General features: G+C 40.4%; 1 protein-coding gene across 3 annotated transcripts; it reads left to right on the plus strand.

Moving 5' to 3' along the window:
* Positions 1 to 163: 163 nt before the first annotated feature.
* CFLAR (CASP8 and FADD like apoptosis regulator) lies at positions 164 to 17,896 on the plus strand. Of its 3 annotated transcripts, none has more exons than XM_050339987.1 (11): positions 164 to 319; positions 1,828 to 1,965; positions 3,887 to 4,317; positions 5,137 to 5,242; positions 6,147 to 6,282; positions 6,452 to 6,549; positions 7,470 to 7,521; positions 8,151 to 8,200; positions 9,406 to 9,484; positions 12,649 to 13,144; positions 14,085 to 17,896. In XM_050339987.1, the coding sequence occupies exons 3-11, from the start codon at positions 4,028 to 4,030 to the stop codon at positions 14,221 to 14,223; spliced, it is 1,446 nt and encodes a 481-aa protein (XP_050195944.1). In that variant the 5' UTR covers positions 164 to 319; positions 1,828 to 1,965; positions 3,887 to 4,027; the 3' UTR covers positions 14,224 to 17,896. The 3 variants fall into 3 exon arrangements, with proteins under 3 accessions (XP_050195944.1, XP_050195947.1, XP_050195946.1); XM_050339990.1 differs by having other exon boundaries at positions 8,154 to 8,200; XM_050339989.1 differs by having other exon boundaries at positions 180 to 319; positions 1,825 to 1,965.
* Positions 17,897 to 23,533: the final 5,637 nt, after the last annotated feature.

Below are 23,533 nucleotides of genomic sequence, written 5' to 3' on the forward strand. Positions count from 1 at the left end.
CATGCCATGCTGTGCCATGCCATCCCGTCCCATGCCTTCCCTCCCCTCGCAGCGCTGCCCCGCTCGGCAGCCCCTCAGTGCGTGTCCAGGTAAGGAGCAGGGCGGTGCCGCACGGCCCGGCCCCGCCTCCGTGGTGAGGGAGCCGGGTGGGCGCGTTTAGAGCGCTGCGAGCTCCGTCTCCCGGCGCGGAGCCGGAACGGAAAGCACAGCTCTTCACCCCGCCTCGCCTCGCCTGGCCGGGCCGGCACCGCCCCCGCCTCCTCCCTGCTCCCTGGGCCGAGCTCGGCTGCTGTAGATGAGACCTCCCCGGCGCGTCTGGGTGCGTTCTACCTTTCCCCCCTCCTTTCCTTACGCTTTCCTTCTCCCGCTGCGCTCTCAGCGCTGGCAGCTCACACACCGTGCTTGCGGGGTCGGGTCCCCTTCCCTCTGTCCGGCCGAGCGGCGCAAGCGGGGCCTGAGCCTGGCCTTGGCTTGCGGGGGGAACCGAAACCGAATGCGGTCTAAAATGACGTCGTTAGAAATTTGAGTGGAAAACTGCATAAACCACGTCTAGTTGTTGTTTTGTGTGGGGAGGGGAGAGGGGGGCGGGTGTTGTTAGGAGGACTGGGGCGTTAAAAAGAGTGCATATGTACAAAGCTTAGCGCGGGCACTGCTAGTTTACGCTGTTTAAGCCTAACAGAATAATAAGGAATGCCCAAGTTCCTGAGAGAATTTCCTGTTTTTCCAAAGTATGCCGCACAAGTCCTTCCTTCTGTGAAAGGGCGTAGGGCGATGAGGAAGTCGGGAGCTATGAAAGCTGCGGAGCACGCTCTGCAACTTTGAAAAATGCGATCTGGCAGCGGCTGGGAGCGCAGCCCTTCCGCCGCCCTCGCTGTTCGCACAAAGAACCAGGGCGGAGCAGCCTCGGAGCGCACCCGGCGCCAGCTCACCTCCTGCTCCCCTCCGAGCCTGGGGTATTCCACGTCAACTCATCCTGGGAAACAAGGATCGTTTTCCACGTCGGCCGCACCCGCTGGGGTTATATCCTGTTTTTGTTGCCGGAAAGGTGACTGTGAAACGTTCGAGATATATAAAATGGCAAGCAGGGAGTTAGCTGGAGCCTTGTGCATCTTCGTGTGTGAAGTTTTAGTATGATGTCATTTACTGCTCCTTGCAAGGGCGTTAAAAAAAAAACAACCAAACTTTGATTACACATGAGCGTGAACGCAGAAATTATTGGGGCAGCTTTATCTCTGAGTATGAACTTTTTTGTCTTAAAAGACAAGTTGTTTTTTTGATCCTCTTTGTAGAGAATCTACATTCAGTGTACGTGGTGTTGCAATGCCCGGGTAATCTAAATAAAAAGTCAGGCTGCTGGGGTTTATGTTGCCATTGCTTTCACTTTAATTATTGTGGCTGTGGTAACTGTATCTGTTATGTTCGAGAAAGTCATCAGATGGCCCCTTCATCTCTTCGAGTGAAGTGGATCTGGCTCAGACAAAAGCACATGGAATGCACTGGGCTTGCCCCAGTCCTGTGACATGCCTGCTATCAAAATATGGGCACGTGGTTTTTTGTTGCAAAGTTATAAACTGGTTTAGTTTATACTAAAATCTTACTTCATGTTGCTTGTACTCACTCTGCACACAGTACCCAGTGAATGTTATTGGCAAATCACTGTGTGTGCACAGTTTTTCCTTTTATTTAGAGTGTGGTTCCTGGTCTAGAGGAATCATACAGAAGAACACATGATCCCACGTCATTTTTCTTTTGTTTCCCCACCCCCCCCCTTAAAATTAGGAAGTAGGCCCCCCACAATAATTTTTGGTCTTGATTCTTGTCCAGCAGAGTTGATGTAACAAACTGTCGATAGACCATCAGTGGAAAATACTGGATGGAAACCAGTGTGTGCTGGATCTGGATCAGTGATTTGGCAATGGTCACATGCCACTCTTCCAATGTTTTTGTGGACAGACGTGCACACAGGTAAGACAGTTTCAGCACTGAAGGTATGATCAGCATTTTTTATAATGAGCATGTGATTTAGCTTATATAAAGGAAGTTCACAAAGTAAATAATTTATATGTGTTTTAAAGGCAGATTGTTTTTAAAGTAACATATAAATAGTAATTTTGCTTGTATGAAATTTCAACTCCGTAGAAAATTACTCTCTACCACACACACACACACACACACACACTCTCCCTCATTTTTTAACTAGGTTTAAAAGACTGGATAAAAATCAACTGGAATAGTTTAAAAGTTTTCGTGAGATTTCTGAAAATGGCCAAAAGTTGTTAAATTCCTGCTTGCTCTAGAGTGAGTCATACTTAAAACTTCCTCAAGTCCTTTTGAAAGTCCCAGCTGTATTTGGGAGATAGTATCATATGAAAGTGTTTTCTGTCTCCCCTTTCTTGACTGCATTATGGCATGAAAACAGTCTGTGTCTTTCTGTAGAATTCTCACCAATGTTTGATGCTACATTAAAAATAAGTTAGCAATTAATATGCTTTTTTTCTGATAGAACATTCTCCAAAACACATTAGAATGTATGAGGAGTTCCTCTGCTTATCCTCTGATACCCTCTTTAAGTGGGCGGTGCCACCCAGTCCGTGGGTTTAACCATATCTGTTTCTTACTTCCTTTCTGAGGAAAGGCAAGGAGATTTGTAGAGTTATTTTTCATTTAAACAGAACTTGGGGTGGGGTGTGCTTGTAGGCGAGTTTATCTCATCTGCTTCATTTATGAACACAATATAGGGCATTGTTGCTTGTAACTTCCAGAAGGTGTAACAAAAGGCTGAAAATGATTTAAAAAAATCTTCCTCAGGTGCTAGAATCTTCAGTATGTCAGACTTTGAAGTTGTATTGGCTTTTGCTTTCCAGTATGTTTTAAGCAAAACTATGCGTTTTAGTGATCAAACACCTTTTAAGGACTGAGATTTGTCTTCAGGTTGCTCATCTCACCTTTCTCCATGTATGTAATGGAGATCAGAGGAGACTACATAGAATTTCCAGAGTTGGTGGCAGTGGAAATGGAGCATAGCACCCTACTGATTTTGTTAATCACATGGCTGTGGGGTTTTCTAGGGTGGAGTTTTTATTTCAGTTTTCAGTATGGTGACACATGAATGTTACACGAAGAAAAAGACACTCTGGGGCTTATCTATACCTTCAGAGTTAACCAATTTGCATATTGAAGGTTGGAATTTTTTCTTTGGGTGGTTCTTCAATCTTTTTGAGCATGAAGGGTGTGTATGGAGAATCCTGAAAACCCCAGTAACTCATTCAGATTGGAATCACTTTAAATGATGCTAATAAGTAAGAAAAACCACACACTCCTGTATTTACAGCTAATTAGTGTTTTAAAACATTACATGTTATATTATGAATATTTCTGTAATTTTTACTTAGTTCAAGACCAAGTGCATGCCTGATAGCAGTGGTTTTGTATGTGGGAGGTTTTTTCATTCTTTTATCTTCTATATATGATTGCACTACCTTTTAGCTCCAAAAGCTTCCTGAAACATGGCTTGAGACTTTTAGAGGAGAAAAGCTAGAGATGAGCAGAGGGGTGGAGAGTTGCTGGGAAAAGGTCAGAGCTTTCAGAAATACTTAAAGTACCACTCATCAGCAAGATGATGACTTTTGTTTCACTTCCTATGGAATTTACAGATCGGTGTTAAGGTAATTCACTTTAAAAAGAATTCGCATGTCTTTCTGATTAGTATGATCTATCAAGTACTTTTAGTTCTGTGATGAACAGCTGGGAGAGTCCCTTGAGCACAGGAGGTCTGTGAAGACTAAGTTGGAGTTTTAGTTGAAAGCAAAATACTTCAGTTAGGAGAATTGGCTGTGAACTTGTACAGCAGATCCCTGACTAATTAACTTTTAATTCTCTCCCACAGAACTGCTCTTGTAAAAATGCATCTTGTTAAGAATGAACGCCAGAGAAGTGCTGTGATAGACATGGACTTCATGTCGTGTTGGTTTCCCGTTTAAAACCAGTAGGCTGGCAATTTTAAAGGCACAGCAACAAAGTGGTGACCATGTGCCAAGTGCCAGCTGCCCTTATTCACCAGATTCAAGAAGAACTGGATAAAGAAGAAGAAGAGATGATGGTTTTCCTGTGCCGAGACCTTGCTCCTGACTTGGCCACTGCCGATCTTAGAGAGATCTTGGCAGCTTTGAATGAGAGGGAGAAACTGTCTCCTGTTGGCTTGTCTGAGCTGCTCTACAGAGTTAAGAGGTTTGACTTGCTGAGGAGGATCTTGAACACTGAGAAAGCAACAGTGGAAATTAACCTTGCCAGGAGTCTCAGACTTATCCCTGATTACAGGTAATATATCTACTTCAGATTTCAAAGCTGTGCTATCTTATTCGAAGTAAATGGGGGGGTTTTCTTAGTTTTGGAGAGGGATGGGAGGGTTGGTTCTTTATTTTTTTAAAAGTTATTAAAGGTAAAAAGTAGAAAAGAACATTATATCTAGAGTTACAGTGAAAAGAATATGTCAAGTTTAGTCCCTAAATTAAACCTTAGTGGTTTCTGACAAGTCGTGGAATTAGAAGCATCTATGTTTTAGGATCTGTTAGTCAATAAAACCAATGATGTTTGTAAAATCCTAGATTAGAAGATAAAAACGTCACTTTAAAGGGACATCATTAGTTAGAGAGATTTTCTAGTTTGCTTTGTTCACATAACTATGTGGTATAGCTTTTCTCAAGGGACTTCTCTTACTACTTTTTTACTCTATTAGTTTTGAGAGGCTAAAATTAAGAAGTTCTAGTTATTTTCTTTGAGAGACTTCAGAAAGAAACACAGGTAGTCACAAGGAAGATTTTCCTGTGTTAACTTCTCACTAAAATAAAAACCCTGAAACTGATAGGTGAAAAAGTTAAAGATGTGTTCTGTTGTCTCACTCTCTGTTGAAACATTAAGGAGACTTTTGTTTTCCTAACAGTGGCTATTACACAGTCAGTGTGAATAACATAGGTGCTAATTAGCAAGAGTAGGATCTTGTAGCAGAGTAGGGTTTTTTGCCTGTTTATTAATTAGAAATGATACATTAAGACTGGAACCTGGGAGAAGTTGAGTAGTTGGGCAAGGGAGGGATCTTGCTTCAAGCTAATCCTTTAGAAATATCTCGACTTTTTTCAGGGTACTGATGGTAGAGATAAATGAGAATCTGGAAAAAGAGGAAGTGGGTTCTCTTGTTTTTCTGCTCAGAGATTATACACCTCGGATGAAAATGGCAAAAGATAAGGTATGTTTTTCTGGTATTCTGCCCTGGAGCAATGAGAGATCAAAGTAAAAAAGGCAAGTAGCTAGAGATCAAAGGAGAGGACACAGTGCTGCAAGGGGTAGCAAGGCAGGAGTAGAAAGACATCAGAAAATGGACACAAGAGTAGTGGCTTCTATTTCATTTTGCTGGTTTTTAATTCAAGGAAGGAAGCATGAAGAACAGGGAACAGTGCTTGCTGTATCTAGATGCATAGTGTTAGAATGAACCTCACAGGCAGAAGGCATTTTTACAAGTCTTTAGTAATACTGACCTGAAAGCTCATATAAGAAGGGCCTGAAACCAGTAATCGTTTGAATAAATGTATCTTAAATTGCAAGGTCACTTTCTGTGTTTGTTCTCTGCTTCACTTACAAAAGAACAGATTTATTTTAATTATGCCTTTCCCTGTGCCTTTGTGTTCTGAATATTTAAGTCCTCTGAGAAAGCAGAAAGTCTGTAGAGAGGATTCAGAAAACTTGCCCATTGTGCACAGAAGACTGAAGATTTCTGTCTTCTTCAAGACTTTTTCTTTGATCAGGGAAAGAGAGGCCCTGCAAATTTCACAAAGCTTTTCTTGCCTCTTGCTTAGTGGCATGTGAGGTGACATTCCCAGTGACTGGCTTTGTAGCAAAAATGAAATGCAAAACTGTTTCCTCAAAAATTTAAGATTAATTTTTAAGAATATCACTTTCTAGTTTCTGTTACTCCTTTGATAATACCAGGAATTCTTATACCTTTCAGAATATTTCCTTAGTGTTTCAGAAGGCAACATCCTTACATGGCTTATACAGCCTTTATCACCTCCCCATGGTATTTTCTGGGTTGTTTTGTTGCTTCTGATAGAGAACAAATTGCTGATATGTTTGGGGTTTGTTTGCTGTTCTAGAGTTTTCTAGCTCTTGTAATTGACCTGGAGAAACTAAATTTGGTGGCTCCTAATCAGCTGGATTTGATAGAAAACTGTTTTCGAAGTATTCACAGGATAGATTTGATTAGGAAGATTCAGAACTACAAACACAAAGGTAAGATGCTATTTTTGCAGTGGTTACTCTTGATAGCAAGAATGAGATGTGCTTTTACTGAAAACGAAACTATGAGTTATGAATCAAAGTATTTACATGCTTCACAGATTTAGGTTTTATAACAGTTGATGTATTATGGTGTATTTGTGTGTTTCTGTTAAATTTGCAGCTTTAATGTCCTCCGTTCATTCTCAGCCAGTGTATGTAAATGCACGTCAGGCATCTCTCACTAATCTCAATCTGATTGATCCTCCTTACAATTCAGGGGTGAGTATACAAGAAGTCAGACAAATCCTTTCTTTCTAAATATTGCCAGATGTTAAAAGGAGATTCATCTTTCAGAGCCTGATGAATGAAAGATTGCTAATGACTAAAATACTACTTGGTTTATTTCTGTTATTCCTGCTATTTGCTGGGTTTAGGGTCTAATTTAAATCTTCTGACTGAGAAAGGTCCTCTTTAAAGAACTCCTGTGAGTTTTTTCCTATCAGTTGAACACATAAAGTCTGTATCTTGAAAGATGTTTTTCTACTACACTGTGAAAAGTTTTTTGCTTTGGCTGGATTTTACAGAACATACTATTCTTTGTACCTCTAGACCTTGCAGGGAAAGTAGCTTTTAATTTTTGAATCGAGAGATTAAAGCTTTTTAAGAAGAGTTTTTCAGATTTTTTTTTTTTTGTGGTTCATTTTAATCTCATTTTAAGAAAATATGTCAGTATGTGAAAAGTCATCAAATCCTGTTGCATGCAGTATTCTTTATATTTGGGTCAGATCTGATATTGTAGAAGTATGACCTAAAAGTCTTTAGTCTTGCTAAATTGGATGAGATTATTTCTGTCACGTGTTCAGTAAATGTTCCCTGCTGCTCTGTGGGAAAGAAAATTCACATCTGTGGAGATTTTTTTGTTTGTTTTATCAGATCATGGAATAAATATTTCTTTGCTGATCATGACAAGCTGGTGATTTTTTTCTGAGGGGGAATAATTTTGGAGTTTTTTGTTTGTTTGTGCTTTTGGTAGGTTTTTCTCATTAGTTATTTTGTAATCCTAATAAGCTGATACTTACAAATCTAAAACATGTAATCCTTTTATTGAAGAAGAAATACTATTGTGTTTTATTTTGGAACACATGATTATTAATTCTTGAAGGAGAAAGGGAAAATTATGCCCTTTTTCTTCATTTTAGATTCAGAATGGGAGCAAAGAAAAATTACAAAATGGACTAAATCATACTCTGGGTAAGAGTATTTTTATCTGAGATTTGATAATCTAAAAGAGCCAAATGATTAATTTCTTTGTATCAAAAGCACTGTTGTTTGATAGTTGTGTTTGTGGCTAATCCAGTTGATAACACCAGGAGCAGAGAGTATTTGGTACCTCTGAAAACTGAGCCTGGCCTCATTATTTGGTCTTGTAGTTACTTTGCTTGTGCTGCTATGTTTTAAAACTTTATTAAAAATTTTTGTGGGCTTCCACTGTCACAACTTTTTAACAGAATAAATACTTTTTTAATAAAACCATGGATAAGATTGACTATCCTGAGTACCAGGTTCTTTCTGTGTGTATTGTGCTTTCTCTGGAAACCCCAAATACTGCTCAAATATGGCGATTTTTAAGGATAGTTGGCTGAATTCTCTCCATGTAGGAGAGATTCTTTTTTTATTCTAGTCACAAGCAATGTAAAATACAATCCAAATGACAACTTGAGAGGAGAAGAGTTTAAGGATTTTTAAACTTCAGTGGCTTACATAGAATCTGTAAGAGGTCCAGATGAGTGCGATACATTCCTCTTTATAACTGATTTGGTGTCAAACAAATCTCCCTGGTACCTCTGTACTGAGATTAATTCTGTGTGTTTGAACTGCAGCAGAACCAGTTCCCATGTCCGTTCAGGAATCGGGATCAGCGTCACATAAGGTACGTGCTTGTGCATTTGTATGCATGTAAATATGATCACCTCTGTGAGAAGTTACCTGGGTTTTCTGTGTGTTTCGTTTTGAGATGTTCTTTAATTGTGTGCAGGCAGAGTAATGTGTACACTCTCAACCATGAACAGGTTCTGTGAATTGCTTTTGCAGAACGTGTTTTTAATATAAAAAATGTGCTGCTACTCTGGAAGTACCAGTTGCAAAATCCATGTATATGTGGTGTGTACACAGAACTTGTACATTTATTAGTGGAGGCCAAGTTAAAACCTGTTGGAGGTCAGATCTCTCTTGCCATCTTCATTACAAGTCACAGGGCTTCTTTGCAAGCAGCAAATTTTGGTTTTGCTTCCCTCCTCACCCCTTGCTGCTCCAGGCAGGAGACAGAAATGCTTTGGGTATTAATGATAAGAACGGACTACTGCTGTTTTCACTAGTTCTCCTGTAGGACAGGAACCACAGAGTTACCTGTAGCAAATGGATTTTAATCTCTTTAGAGGGGAGAGGGATTGTGATAGAACCATTACAGATTATTTAGGAACAAGGCGGTTGTTCCACTAAATAAGGAAATAAATGTTCTGATGAGCAGTGCTTGCTTGCACACCTGAAGAATACAAAAGTTCTCACTTTATTGTGTTGGCAATATGAAGCTTACAGCTCCCAACATCTCAATGGCAGAGACAGTATTACAATACTTATATAAGTATTTATTTTATACTTAAAGAAATACTTAATTTGGAAGTACTATAGAATGACCATTGCTGTCAGAGTGCAGGGCTTTAAAAGCCTCTCTACCCCATACAGCAAAAAACCCCATAACCTGACAGATTTGAAGAGCTTTTTAGAGGTAAGGTTCATTTCAGACTTGCTTCTATCATTTTTGATATAGTCTTAGACCCTGAGGATATTTGTGGAGGCAGGATTGCATATGCAAGGAGACAAAAATTACTAGAAAATAGTAAAAAACAAATGTACTAGAAATAGGGGGAAAGAATCATTAGTCCATTTCTCCTGATTTTTTTGTTGTATAAATAAGACATACTACATCCCAGTAGATACATTTCTGCTAGCTACTCTATGGAAGACCACTAAATGTAATTTAATAGATCTGAGGCGGTAAAATTTGAGAAAACAGTAAGATCTGTAAGTTGAGAGAGTACCATGCCAACTTTGTAATTGTCCTTTCATGTTCCTCAGGGGCCTGATGAACCTTACAGAATGCAAAGTCAGCCTTTAGGAATATGCCTGATCATAGACTGTATTGGCAATGATGCAGGTAAGTCTCTGGAATTTCAACATCCTTAACTTGTTAATCTCAGATAATTAGAACAATTTAATATAAAGAATATGTTGTACATTAACCAACCAGACTAGAGTAATGTCCTAGTCAAGCAGTGTTTGTTTGTTCTTTTTGGTGCAGAATCTCTGAATGAAAGAACTTGTAAGAGGATAGACTGAATTTTGGGAGGGAGAAAAAGGATGTTCAGAGACCTACAGAATAATTAAGCTACAGTCATACAGCAGGTTATTGGCAGAGATGGTGAAGATGGTGTTTCCCATTAGTTAAGAAAACCAAACCCCAGGCTGTTGTGGATTTGAAGTGCAGTCATATCAGACACCATAGATTTTGAGCAGTCATGCTGTTCCTTTATTAATAATGCAGCTATGGGAGGCTTCTGTCATACCTTACACAGTTAAACTGAAACTGTCACCATACCTGTCACTCTGGTCAATGCCATGGTTAAAATGTGGGGTTTTCTGATGGCCTTTGTAGCATCCAAGAATTAGATTTTTGCATAAGCAGAAAAAGCCCTCACTCTCCAACCATTGTAACACTTGAGGCTAAAAATAAAAGTGAAGAGAGTATTTGCAGTCAGTTCTGTAGCAGGTAGGAGGTGTAGGGGAAGGAGAAATTTGTGGGCATATCTTTTGTTTTTCTCATACATAATGGTCCAGCAGATGGACCAACTTAGAATTATTCATGTAGTTGTTGAAGAGCAGTGGATGTGGAAAGTAAAATTTTTGTGTTTGCTTGACAATAATAGGTTGGGTAAATTAGAGAAACCAAGACATTTTGCCATTAGGATAACAGGAACTAGAACTGATTCACAATCCTGCCATGCATGGATAAGAGGGGAAAGGAAGGCACTTAATTCACTTATGTGCAACTGGGAAGCATCTTTGAGATTTTGGTCTGTACTACCAAGTTCATCAGTGATCTCTGGAGAAGAAGAAAAAAAAACCCCAAACTAACCAAACAAAACCCCACCAGAAAACCCCAGAAGAACAAGGATAAAATTACTACATATAGAAATTATATTGTTCAGTCTAAAGTACTAAAGCACTTCCTCACTTCTACTCTCAAAAAAAACAAAACCAAAAAAACAAACCTCTGAATTTGTCCCAAGAGGAAAATAGACTGTCTTCCAAGAAGTGAAAGACTGGGCTGGTGGCTCTTGGGATCAAACACTGTGCTCTGTCCTGCTGTCTGCTTCTTTGCTTTCCCATTCTTCTCTTTCACTGAGAAAGCAAATGACCCTTTGGATGCAAGGAACTTACTATGCAGCCTTAATCTGGAAGGTAGCTCATAGTCTGCTCCAGTACCAAAATAATTGCTACTTGGAGCTCTGTTTCTTAAATGAAAATAGGATTGCTAGAGAAATTTCAGTGTGTAGAGCTAAAGAGAACATGCGGTGTGAAAATATCCTTGTTTAAAAAAAAATAAATCTTTAAATTTCATTGTCTCTCATGGCATATGAGCATGTACAGACCCCATTTATTGAACTATGTGGTATTGGCCTGTGTTTTACTGTGCCAGGACTGAGATGGTTAATGTTGAAGAAGGAGAGAGTTTCTGATCTCAGGTTGCAGCGTGTAATGCTGTGGTTTGTCTTACCTTAAAGTGTCCAAGGCTTAGCATGTGTAATTTCTAGTTCATTGTTAAACTAAGGTGTCAGCCCTAAGTTTCTTGAGGGTTTTGTTTTCCTTTTTAAACTGTGACAGTTAACTGTGTGAATGGGACTAAGGTGACACCAGGTTTTGTGTCTCTTGTCTACGTGCATGTGCCAGTGAGATCAGTAAATTAGAGGAAAATCACCCTCTTGGTTTGTGTGTGTAGTGCTGCCCTCTACCTGATGAAGTGCTTCATCGAGTATGTCACGGCCAGAGCGTGTTGATACTGAATCTTGTACCTGAATTCTGAGAGCATGTTTTATTGCATACAATAGAGGGGATTTACCTTTCGTTTTCAAATTAAAGAAGTCTGGACAGTTTTTGAATTGTTGTACAAAATTTCATCAAAAATTGGAATGAAACTGTAGTTCTAGTTTATTACCTCACTCTAGTAAAGGGTTTGATCTACCCTGTATCTTGCTGAAGAAAGTTATGAGTTCTGTTCCCTGTTTTCACTGTGGGCTTTTTGAGGAGAGCAGTGTAGAGTACAGCTGCTTGCTGCTAACGCTCTGAAATAGCCTCTGCTAGCCAGGAATTGTCAAACTTTGGAAGTCAAAGAACAGTCAAGCTTCCTGTATGTGTGTGTAAGGCATTTTATGTAAACATAGCAGAAACTGTGCATGGGCAATGTATATACTTGGTTTATAGTAAAGATAGAATGGTACAGGTATTGTAGTAGTAGCTTTTGGTTCTCTGAGCAATTAATACCTGTGGTTTTAACCACCATGTTTCTGGTTTCACTCCCATATTAATAATCATCCAAAGTGGTTATTTAGAACTTAGCACATTTTCCTGCAGCACAGGTTAACACAAATACAATATAGTTAAATCTCAGGATTTGGCTACCTACAGTTTTAATTTCTAAGTTATTTGAAAGGGTTCTTTGTTCAGCTTTCTTTTTTCCCTGAAAATGCCATTCTGTCACAGTTAAGACTCCAGTGTGAATTCTTCACCTGGACCTCATCGCTTAAAGTCGGTTTTATATAATAGAAAGCATAAATGACTGCAGAAGGTTCATTTTTGACTGATGTAGGGGAGCCTCTGTGTTTTTTCTGCAGTTCTGTATATCTATAATAACTATGCAGAGTAATTTTGACCGGTTAAAAGGGGAAACGGACTTCCCCTGCTGTTCAGATAATTTCTGACCATTTCAACTATGTGAAACATTTTCTAATGTTTTTTCTTGCCTGATATTTTAAGTCCTAGGAACTTGGGACACTGACTCTAAATGAAGTATGTAAAGTGGAATTTGAAACAGAACATGTGCCAAATAATACTGTCTTTGTCATCATGAAGTAGATAACTTACATGAAAGACAATATGCATATAGCACTTTAAGTATGTAATGTACTGTGATCAACACTGATTTTTTAATTGTTGTGATAAACTACTTCGTTCCTGTAGCAAAACACTGTAAATACTGTATTTCAGGATAGTTGAAATTGAGCCTTGATGTGCTGGGATGTAATTACACTTTGCTTTTTTCAGATGTGTTGGAAGAGACCTTCAGAGGCTTGGGCTATGACGTTCATTGTCACAGATATTTAAATATTGCCACCATGAGGCAAACACTGGTTGAAGTTGCAAGGTTGCAGCAGCACAGAAGTTATGACAGCTTCATTTGCATATTGGTCAGCCGTGGAAGTCATCAGGCCATCTTCTGTACAGACATTACCTGTTCTGGATTCCCTTTGGAACAAATAAAAAATTACTTCACACCAGACTCGTGCCCTGGACTCCTAGGGAAACCAAAGCTTTTCTTTGTTCAGAGCTACATTGTGCCAGAAAATGAGCAAGAATGTACCAGTCTGCTGGAAGTAGATGGGAATGATAAGAATATCATTACTAAAGTCATTATCCCCCGAGGAGCAGACATCTTTTGGAGTCATTGTAAGGTGGATGTGTCTACACTAGAAAAATCCTCAACTTCATCCTCATATTATCTGCGTTGCCTGGCTGAGCTACTCCACGATCCTTACATAAGGTAAATGAAAAAAAGAGATAAAAACAACCCATTTCCCATGCCAGCCTGGTGTCATTGAGAAAGAGAAACCTGGGAGTTACATCCCATCTGGTCCTGTAAAGTGTCTTCATGCAGTGTCATAGGCTAAAAGACGAGTATAGCTGGTCCTCAGACAATCACATAGGAAGGTAAGGTAGCCTAAGGAAGGAATGAATGTTCTGATTATGAAGGGTAAAATTAAAGTGTGTTACAGCACTGGGGGTTGCAGAGTGAGCAGGGAGTCCTGGATAATGTATGTCAGCACTTCAGAGAGGATGGGAAATCTTCCTTCTCCCAAGATAACAAGGCAAATTCCAGGCTTCTGTTAAATTGAGGATTGCCATGTACCACTAAGAAGAGCTCTGCTTGCAAATATAAAAAAGTCAGTGCCTAAGTCCAGGAAAAAGGCAATAGAGAGGGAAGGATTTTTTGCTTTCTGTAGATACAATTAATCTTTTGTTCAGGGAGCCACTAGATTGCCAGTATTCTTGAATTTGAACTGTCAGAAAACTTTTTGTTTAAAGAGATCAAAAGGAATCTGAGCAAAAGTCACAGACATTTGGATATATAGCTTAACAACAAAGGTTTTCTCTATACAACTGATCTATCAGGGAGCTAACAGCTATTTTTCAAGGTAGTTGCAGCATTAACATTTAGTACCTTTTTACAAATGCCAAAACCTTGTCTTGAAATCACAGATCATCATATCAGCATAATTAATATCACAGCAGTGATTTGGGTTATAACAGTTTGTCTCAAAATGCATCTTCGGCCTTGCATTTCAGAGGTCTAGTCTCTGCACTAAAGACTGAGATTTGGCACTTTCTCCTTGCTGAGTCTAAAGTTTTCTTCTCTCTTGTGGATTCCTAAATGCTGTCTTGCTTCATTCTCTAATGGAATGCTTTTGCTTTTGTTGCTGCAGGAAACTCCCTCTATCAGATATCCATACAGAACTGAACGGAAGAGTTTATAAATGGAATGAGACCGCTGACTCGTGCCAACAATACTCACTTCTGCTCCAACACACACTGACCAAGGAACTTTTTCTTTTTCCCACTTAACTGCTCTTGAAAAGGACATGTTTGATGTTTCTAACGAGAAGTATTTAATATGATCCAAACAGTTTCACATATATTTTTATTTTATGCATTTCATTTCGTGTATATCTAAAGTGCCTGTTGCTTCCAAACCCAAGAATTTCTAAGCATTTTGGTACATTAAGACACTAGATTTTGTATTTTAGTGCAGAAGTCTCTGAAAGCTTGGATGAGAATGGTAGCTATTGTATAGCACTGCAGCAGATCTTGCAACTAAATACAACAGGTAAACAGAGTGGGAAGAACTCTAAACTGTATAGCTGTTGGGTTTTCCAACAAAGCTAAAGTGGTTTTATTGTTTTATTGGTGGTTTTTTAGCATACCTGTTAGCAGTTTATGCTTAAACAAATAGAAGCCAACCCAAACCACTGAAATGCTCTGGGTACTTTCCCCTGCACCTAATAATGGCAAATGTGTCAGGAAAGAATTCCGTTAAATTAACAAGTTCTGGCTTGTGTGCCTCCACAGACTAGCAAAACAGGAGGGGGAGAGAGATGGTATTTTTAATAATCTGGATTCCATCTGCTTGCTACCTTAGAGGTTGTGTCATCAGTACTGTCCACAGCACACAAGGGCTCTGTGTTAATAAATGAGACAGTCTGCCATGTTTTGGACTAAGTATGTTTTCCACTGATGCAAAAATGAGTCTCCATGTGGCAGGACATTACAGTAATCTACCACACACTTAAAAAAATGGGAGATATTGGCAGATGTTTCGTGGAAGCTGAAACATGATTCATGCTCATTACAATCATAGTTGTGAAAGGACAATTAAAAATGTTTAAACCTAAGTGTAGCATGTAGCATGGCTCTTAAGCTGTGGGCTCTTAAGACTGGATTAAATTAAACACCTCACCCTCACTGGTTTTGCTTATGATAAAGAATATGCCTTTATTAATAGAAGTTTTTTCCATAAATATAAAAATTTTTCTCCAGTGGCGTAAATGCCTAACGTGAAAAGTTCAGTTAATCTGCTTGTTGCATAACAGTATAACCTGTGTAAATTGTCCCTCCTAAAGTAGGCCACTTGTAAACCCTTGATATTCCTAATAGAATCTGCTGTCCAGGAAAGAAATTCAAGGCCTTGGCATGCCTTGCTTGGTTTCTGGTGTAGTTTTTTAGTGGGTAAAGAGAAAGATTAAAACAACAGGTTTGGAATCTTAAAGTTACTTCCTATGAGGGCTGGTAAACGAAGCAAATGGTGAAACAAATAATTTCTGTGGTTGTAGAAATAAGATGTCATTTCTAGTCATATATATCTAAGTGATGTTAACAAATGCGATCTCTTTCACAAATTAACTTCACTTTCCAATTTCCCTCACTAGCTTTTGCATGTGATGAGCACTTCTGCTACCTTATAGACAACCAAAAGCAGGGAGAATGGAACCAAGAGGAGGCAGATGAGGAAAAGAAATATGGAAAATGTGAGAAGGAACAAGAAGGGGAAGGGTAGGGAGCATCAAGAGAAGAACAGGTAGGGAAAAGATGATTTGGAGGAGAAATACAGTATCAATATTCATAGGAGAAGAAAACAGGAAAAAGGAAGTAAGAATTATAGTGGCTATACTTACAGACTCTAAGAAAGAATGTGATGTATTGGTTGATGTTTTGTTGGTTGGTTGTTTTGGGATTTTTTGAGTGATGCTAAATACAGCTATTTATTTTAAATATTAGCAGTAGAATATATTCTTCAGAATGTGTTCTTACAGTTTTGTGACAATGTAAGTTTGGTTTGAGGGTCAAGTAGTAGACATACTCTTTGCCTTAGTGCATGACGCAGTAAGTCCATGTTGCCTTTGGAACGAAATGCTGTTTTGAAAACTAGAGGGTGCTGTAATTAACTCTTACAGTGGAAATGGAAGGGAGTCTCTTTGGATCTGGCTGCTTGGATTGGAAGTGATTACAACCCTCTGAAGAGTTGTGGGGACAGGTGTGTACTGCACAGCATTTGGGACAGCTATATATTGCACAGCATTTTTGGATATCAGATACTGATTTTCTACACTGATGTTTTGTCCCTCAGTAGATTCTGTAACCATAGCAGTAGTCAATCTGTAATCATTCATTTAAGAAGTATTTAATGCCTTTACACCTCTTTCAGGAGTGATATATGGGTAGGCTGGTTCCCTGTACCTAGTGCATAGTGAAAATAGAACTGAAGTCAGTATTTGCGTAAGAATTCTGTGATGCCAGTTGTACATCACTTCTCCCATGGCTTGTAGAATTGTAGAATGTGCTGAATTGGAAGAGGACCTATCAGGATTATTGAGTCCAGCTCCTGGCCCTGCGCAGGAAAGCCCAAAGAATCACACCATGTGATTCCTGAACTGTCAGGCCTGTGCTGTGACCACTTCCTTGGGGAGGAGCCTGTTCCAGTGCTCATCCACTTTCTGGGTGAAAAACCTTTTCCTGATACCTAATCTAAACCTCCCCTGATTCAGCCTCATGGTGTTTCCTTGAGTCCTGTCACTGGTCACTGCAGAGATCAGTGCCTGTCCCTCTTCTTCCCCTCACAAGAAAGTTGTAACTGCAATGAGGTCTCCCCTCAGTCTCCTCCAGACCAGTGACCTCAGCTGCTCCTCATAACCCTCCACACCTGTCTGTTCTTGCTGTACTGTGCACCAAAATTTGAGTCTAGAAGTGGATGCAGGGCATAGGCTGCATCAAGTTATACCTGTATTGCAGACAGAGTAATTAAATTATTTCAGGTTAAATGATTCAGTAGCCAAAAGAAAAGCGTAAGAGAATGTATTCTGGAGCCATCATGAGTTCAGGGTGCTAGCACAGGAACATAAATGCTGGTGAAGTTTTATGGTCTTGGACTGCCAAAATGTCTAGTTTTCAGAAACTGCTGTTTAACAAGGTAAAACAACTCTGCTCCTGCATTGTCATTGCTTGGAATGTGGCTGTCAGATTCACTGCTCCATGGCACTTAATTTCAGTTTTGGTTTCTGGTAACTGGATTAGAAATTTCTTGTAGTTCTGTATGTGCTGTATATATGGAAGGGGGGAAGGAGAATTGGCAGAATATAAATGATGCCTTTTCATGGCTCAGAAGGTGGACTTGTGAGGCAGGAGATTCTGTGGTGTGTTGTACCAGACTTGATGTGCATGATTTTTCTCAGTCACTTACATTGGCATGGGTGAGCCTTAAATGGAGTTTCCTTTGCACTGTTACATACTTGTGTATTACGATGCTTGCCAGCTCGTTATCCAGAAAAGAAGTTATGTTTCAAGAGGAAGTTATGGTGCTAGGACAAGCTAGCAGTTGTAGATGGAGCATGTTGTGTGTCTGATCTCCCCTTTCAGTTCTGCATAAGGAGTGACTTCTGTTACAGATACCTGAGTCAGAGAATCTTTCTGAGAGCTTTTGTGAATTCTTTTCTGCTATCTGGAGTTCTAAGTTTGTGACATGTGGGATGATATTGCTGAGAAGAGGCTGCTATCTGTATGGATGTTCTGACTAGGGGCCATGTAAAATGAATCTCCTCTACTGAATTATTTTACAACTTTTCTGTGGCTGTTTTGAAGAATGTCTATTTTTCAGCTTTTGTATTAGAATCAAGAAGACATTGTATGTCAATCCAAATGGCCGATTTCAAGCTGATTTTCTGAATAAAATTTTTGGATGCAGTCAGACTGACTGTCTCTATCTCTCTTTAGAACACAGAATAATTCTGAAATTCTTGGTCAGTTTATCTTGTAGACCTCTACAGCTTGTTAAATTTGGCCGTGGAGTTCTCCAGCTCTATAAAAATGAACTGACTGAACAAAGCACACCGAGCCCTAAAGTTCCAACAGGTAGCTCAGCTGTTTTTGGTGTGTTGAACAGCAGCTTTTAATGGCACAAGCGAGGAGACACTTCCCATCCTGTCTCCACTGACTGGATGGTGTGGGGGATACACGCTGCTGAAGGCCCCAGGGAGCTGCATTGAGCAGAGGCTGCTCACCTTCCTCCTCCTCTCATCCTGCCGCGAGGGGGGACACACAGACCCGCACACAAATGACAGTACAGCCCTCTCCGACAAGCACTGCTCCTCAAGCTTCCTTTCACCGAGAAAAGAAAACCTGGCTGAGATGTTTGAGCCATTTTGGTGACGTAGCCTGCTTTAAAATGGCTTGGCAGCAAAGGTGAGAAGAGTTCACTGGTCTTGTATTTCCTGCCGGAGGTGGAGGTGGTGTCTGTAGCTTTGTTCCAAGTCCCTTGTGGAGTTCCCTGGTGGCTCACGGGTCCTGAGCCCGAGGGAGAGGGGTTGGGATTGGAATTCAGGTAAGAGTCACCAAAAGGGGGACTGAAAAGGAGAGAGCATGAAGGCAGGCTCCAGGAAGGCAGGCTCCAGCTCCCAGAGCCCAAATCCTGCTCACTATTTGTGTGGCTGCCTCCGGGCTGTGAGCTGAGACGCGGTGTTCCCAGGAGCTCTGTGGCTCTGCATTAATCTTAAATCTTTGGGGCAGTGCCCCAGTCAGTAAAACTTTAAAGGGAAAAAAAATAGTAATCTCATAGCCCTTATTGCTTATTTTATGTGCCTTCTCTGAGGGTGTATCTCAAAGCACACATTAGAGAGGCTGGTTGGTTACCTCCCTGTGTGATGCCCTGCTGGGTCCAGCTGTGGGTGTTCGGGTGAGCTGCCGAGCCTGGGCAGTGAGCAGATCCCACACCCGGTGCGTTTGAGTGCTGGGTGTTCAGCCTCGCCCAGTTTTACTGGATTGTTTGCTCCTTCACCTTTTGCTTTAGGACCCTGTTTTTCACCACCATGTTTTATAAGTGACCTGTAAAATGCATGAAGTGGCAAAGGGTTTTAAAAACCCCGTGGCAGTAACCTGAGAGTGGGTGAGCAGTATGTCCTTTTCCTGTAGAGAGAGGGAGCTTATGGACAGCTCGCAAATGCAGCACATGTGGAGAGCTCTTGAGGGTAATTCCAAACTCAAACAGGAAATGGTTGGAGTGAAAAAAATCTAAGAGTGGTAGCAACTTGAAAACTATTTTAAAGGTAGATGAAGGAGTTTGAGCCGGATCAAGGTCCCTTGGGCTGGATCAGTTGCACCTGGGTCAGGGCAAGCCCAGATACGAGTACCTACTGGGAGAAGAAGTCATTGAGAGCAGCTCTGCAGAGAAGGACTTGCACGTTCTCGTCGATGAAAAGCTGGACAGCCCAAAAGACCATCCCCGTCCTGAGGTGCACCAAAAGGGGAGAGGCCAGCAGGTCGAGGGAGGGGATTCTCCCCCTCTGCCCTTGGTGAGACTCTACCTGGAGTGCTGCGTCCAGCTCTGGGGTCCTCAGCACAGGAAAGACATGGACCTGTTGGAGGAGCTAAGCAAGGATTCTGTATTAGCAGCGCTGAGGTTGCACCGAGGATTTTCCTTCTGTAAGTACTCCTGATGTTTAGTTAACTTCAGATCACCTGTATTTTCCAATTTTTTTTTAAAATATTTTGCATAAACACACCTATTCCCGTATTTGTTTTGCTATTACAATTTATGGTGTTTTGCTGCCATCTTCTGTCCTTTTACAACAAAGAGAAGTTGTGGGTGCCCCATTCCTGAAAGTGTTCAAGGACAGGTTGGATGGGGCTTCCAGCAACTTGATCCACTGAGTGGCATCCCTGCCTATGGCACGGCATTGGAACTAGATGATCTTTAAGGTCCCTTCCAACCCATTCTATGATTCTGGGATCTTGCTTCAGCTTGATTTGCTGATGAAATGACTGTGTACAGCCAGTGTATTCACAACTTGTCCCTGTTCTAAAGCAATGATTTTTTTTTTTAAATCTTTAAGTTGAAATCATTGGCTCTAAATTCTGAATTGTCATAATTCAGTTAGAAATTATATAGGTTTGTTAGTTTAGACAGAATCGGTTTAATCTAAGTTATTCTGTTAAATGTGGTTGAGTTAAATATCTAGATTGAAATTATGTCAGACTTCAAATTAGTTTAGCTATGTGTAGATATCAGGCTGAGAGGAGAACCTTTTTGATAGCAGCTTAAGTGAAAAGGGTGTCACAATCCATGGGATTTCATATGAGAAGGAATGCGAAGAACAGTTATTGAGGTGTGAGAGAGTAAGTTTGAATGCAGGAAAAAGCAATCTGACCTGTTCTTTTGGTTTTATGCACAGGTTCTGTCTTGTGACTTAGGGACAGGACACAGTTCAGGATTCCTGGGTTCTGTCAAACCTTGTTTTGCTAACTTGGCATCTGTACTTGGGGATTATATTTTCTATCTGCCTCTGCATGCAAAAATACCGTGGTCTATTCTTCTGTGCCCCTACATGCTACAATATCATCTGTGGTTCATCTGCTGAGCTGTCCTCCCAGATGCTTCAAAGGCTTTGGATGCATAGGCTCTAGTCTGCTTTTCTGATCTTCTTCTTGTGCTCCCTCATGTAGAAACATTGGCTTCCAGCTGCTCTAAACAAAAGATTGAAGGCCTACCATCCAAAAGGCACTGAAGGACCTGGTAAACATGTGGCAGTTTTTAGGTTTGCATTTTGAAGATGGCAGCAGAATGTGTGGGATACAGAGACAAATGGAGCTTCACACTTCTCACTTTTTGAATCTGACTTAGAAAAGGCCTCAGGGCATCTTGAAATTAAAAGCAGTAAGGGGTAGCATGCAAAGACCTTGTTAGAAGGATTAAAGGAAGGCAAGAGTTTTTAGTAAGCTATTGCAGAGGTCTTGGTACACAAGAAAAGGTCCCTTTTGTGAGCTCCCTTCTTAGAAACCTTATGTGCACTCTTTAACCTAGTACAGCTGTGTATGCATTGAATTCTCCCTCTGGCCTTTTCCTTGTGGTGACTGGATATTGAGGGAGCAAACTGTTCCATTTGTTTATAGCTATTTTAATTTCTTGAACTTCTGTGCTATAACATATCATATTTCAACATACTTCAGTATATCTCAGCATGTTTCATCACCTGATGTTCAGAGTGCTGTAGCAAAAGTACTGCTTGCTGCTGTTGAAGGAGCTTGGAGTGCTGCCTTCTTTTTGTCCTACTAAAATGCACAAAAGCAGCTGTATGCTGCTTTGGAGTGAGCAGAAAGGAACTGGAGTAAATGGAGTTTTTGATTTCAACCCAAATACATGGTACTTGAGGTTTTGATGACTTTTCAGCTTTAAAAAGGTTCTTTTTAAAGAGTAGGAGATAACTTTTAAGTCTTAGCAAAAAAACTGGTAGCGTGGTATGCACTTTTGGGGTCTCTTCTGTTCTACTTGCATCCTTTTCTAGTGGATCAGTATGAATCACCTACTCCAGGTATTCACTGCTGGTCTCTAAAAAACAGTTGTTGGTACCAAGTGAATACTTGGCTTAATACTCTGATTAAATTGTTTTTGTCCAAAGGCAGTTCACATAGGAACACTGATCCATGTTCTAAGGTGGACAAAATTAGTTAAACTGATGATTTTACGCTGATAAATTTACATTAACACTGCTAGTATCATAAAGATAATCTGAAGAATATGAAGTTCATTGTAAAAAAAACCCTCAAAGCCTCCCATCTATAACCTTTAAGGCAGAGCTGGTTTTTGAATGGATTTAGGTAAAAATATTTTATTTACTGGTTAAATCAAGGAAGACAAAGCAAGAAAAGGTCTTTTGTTTTTCATGTGGCTCAAATGAAAACAGAAGAGGAGAAATTTCGAGAAAAGGATGAGTTTTCTTTTTTTGTGTTTAAATGTCCATAGTGTATTTCCTAGCTGATCAAGGAGGTGTTAAATGGATTGCCATCTGCTCACTAATAAGTAATTTTTTTATTCTCTCCTTCTATCTGTAGAGGTAAAGATATTGTGTCAATTCTTGCAGAAGTTAGTTGGGATGTGGCCAGTCATGTTAACCACATGGGGACAAAGCAGATACTCCAAACACCATCTACCTTAAGAAGAAGATTTACATTCCCAATACCTAGAGACCCTCCTCCTTCAGAGCAATATCAGGGCTTTTAAAGCATATGATTTTATCATCTTATTTAAATGCAGTTCATCACACTGCCTATTGTAAGACTTACCCAGAATCCTGTGGATCTGTTAGCTTCAAGGCAACGCCTCATAAATTTTTTGTCAAATGAACTGTGAAACTGGAGGAGACACTGTTAATCCACGTGCCAGGTATTGACATCATCTGTATATTCAGAGTTATAAGGGTTGGGCAAAACATACTTCTGTCATGTTCAACATTTTTGTACCTGCACAGGCTGCAGACAGAAAAGGGTTTTTCTGGCAGCATAGGGGATGCATGTTACCTTCCATGTCTAAACCAGGACTGTTAATGGTCTGGTTTAGGCTCATCATATTTTATTTTGCAGGCTAACAATTTTAAATTCTTGTATTGGCTCTGGCTGAGCTGGAGTTCATTTCCCCACAGCAGCCCTCACAGTGCTGTGCTTTGCATCGGGAGCCAGAAAGGTGTTGATGACACACCGGTGTTTTGGCTACTGCTGGGCACAGCATCAGAGCTGTAACATTCCTTCCTCCATCCAGGGCAGGACTCTGGGAGGGGACACAACCAGGCCAGCTGACCCAAACTGACCAAAGGGATATTCCATACCATATGACATCAGCTCAGATATAAAGGCTAAGGCAAAGAGCAGGAAGGGAGACATTCGTTGTCTCCAATGGCTGCCTGCTAAGGAACCATTACATGTGCTGAAGCCCTGCCTCTTGGAAGTGGCCAGACATCACTGCTCATGGGAAGGAGAGAATGAACCTTGATATTTTTTGCTTCACTTTTGCACGTGCAAGCTTCTGCTTTGCTTTAGCCTTAGTAAACTGGCTTATCCCAGCCCACGAGTTGTCTTCCATTTTATTCTCTCTCCTCTGTCCAGCTGGGAAGGGCACCTGGCGTCCAGGCACGGTCAACCCCACAATCCTGCTTCTAAATCCACTAGCAGTATTCATGGAGAGAGAGAAAAGTGGGAATGAAGAGGTAAAAGCCTAGGTAGTAAGTGGAAAAGGATTTCTTCAGTCTCTAATGTAAATGGCATTTAAGAGGACCAGTTACCAAATGAATTCAGGAATTTGTCCCACAGTGCACACTGTTACTGTCAAATGCCTGTCATAAACTTCATGTGCAATGAGATCTTTCCAAAACTGAGTAAAGCCAAAATGCTGCATATTATTCCCTCTGTGAAACCTTGTGAACTGTTACTTCCCCATCCCTTCCGAGAAGAAAATTTAGGGTAGAAGACCGGCATGCTATGAAATACACCATTCAGCAGTGTATCTCCATAGGTTTATCAGATTGATTAACTTTGTTAAGTATTACATTTTTTGATTACT

Source organism: Myiozetetes cayanensis, unplaced genomic scaffold, assembly GCF_022539395.1.
Source record: "Myiozetetes cayanensis isolate MyiCay16 unplaced genomic scaffold, myiCay2020 scf9, whole genome shotgun sequence".
Classification (NCBI taxonomy): Eukaryota; Metazoa; Chordata; class Aves; order Passeriformes; family Tyrannidae; genus Myiozetetes; species Myiozetetes cayanensis.

What these genes read in the sequence shown, in the direction of transcription:
- CFLAR (XM_050339987.1), top strand. Translation starts at nt 4,028, where the DNA reads ATGTGCCAAGTGCCAGCTGCCCTTATTCACCAGATTCAAGAAGAACTG. An exon ending in TCAGAACTACAAACACAAAG is followed by an intron (nt 6,283 to 6,451) that starts GTAAGATGCTAT and finishes TTAAATTTGCAG; the next exon opens with CTTTAATGTCCTCCGTTCAT. An exon ending in CTCCACGATCCTTACATAAG is followed by an intron (nt 13,145 to 14,084) that starts GTAAATGAAAAA and finishes TTGTTGCTGCAG; the next exon opens with GAAACTCCCTCTATCAGATA.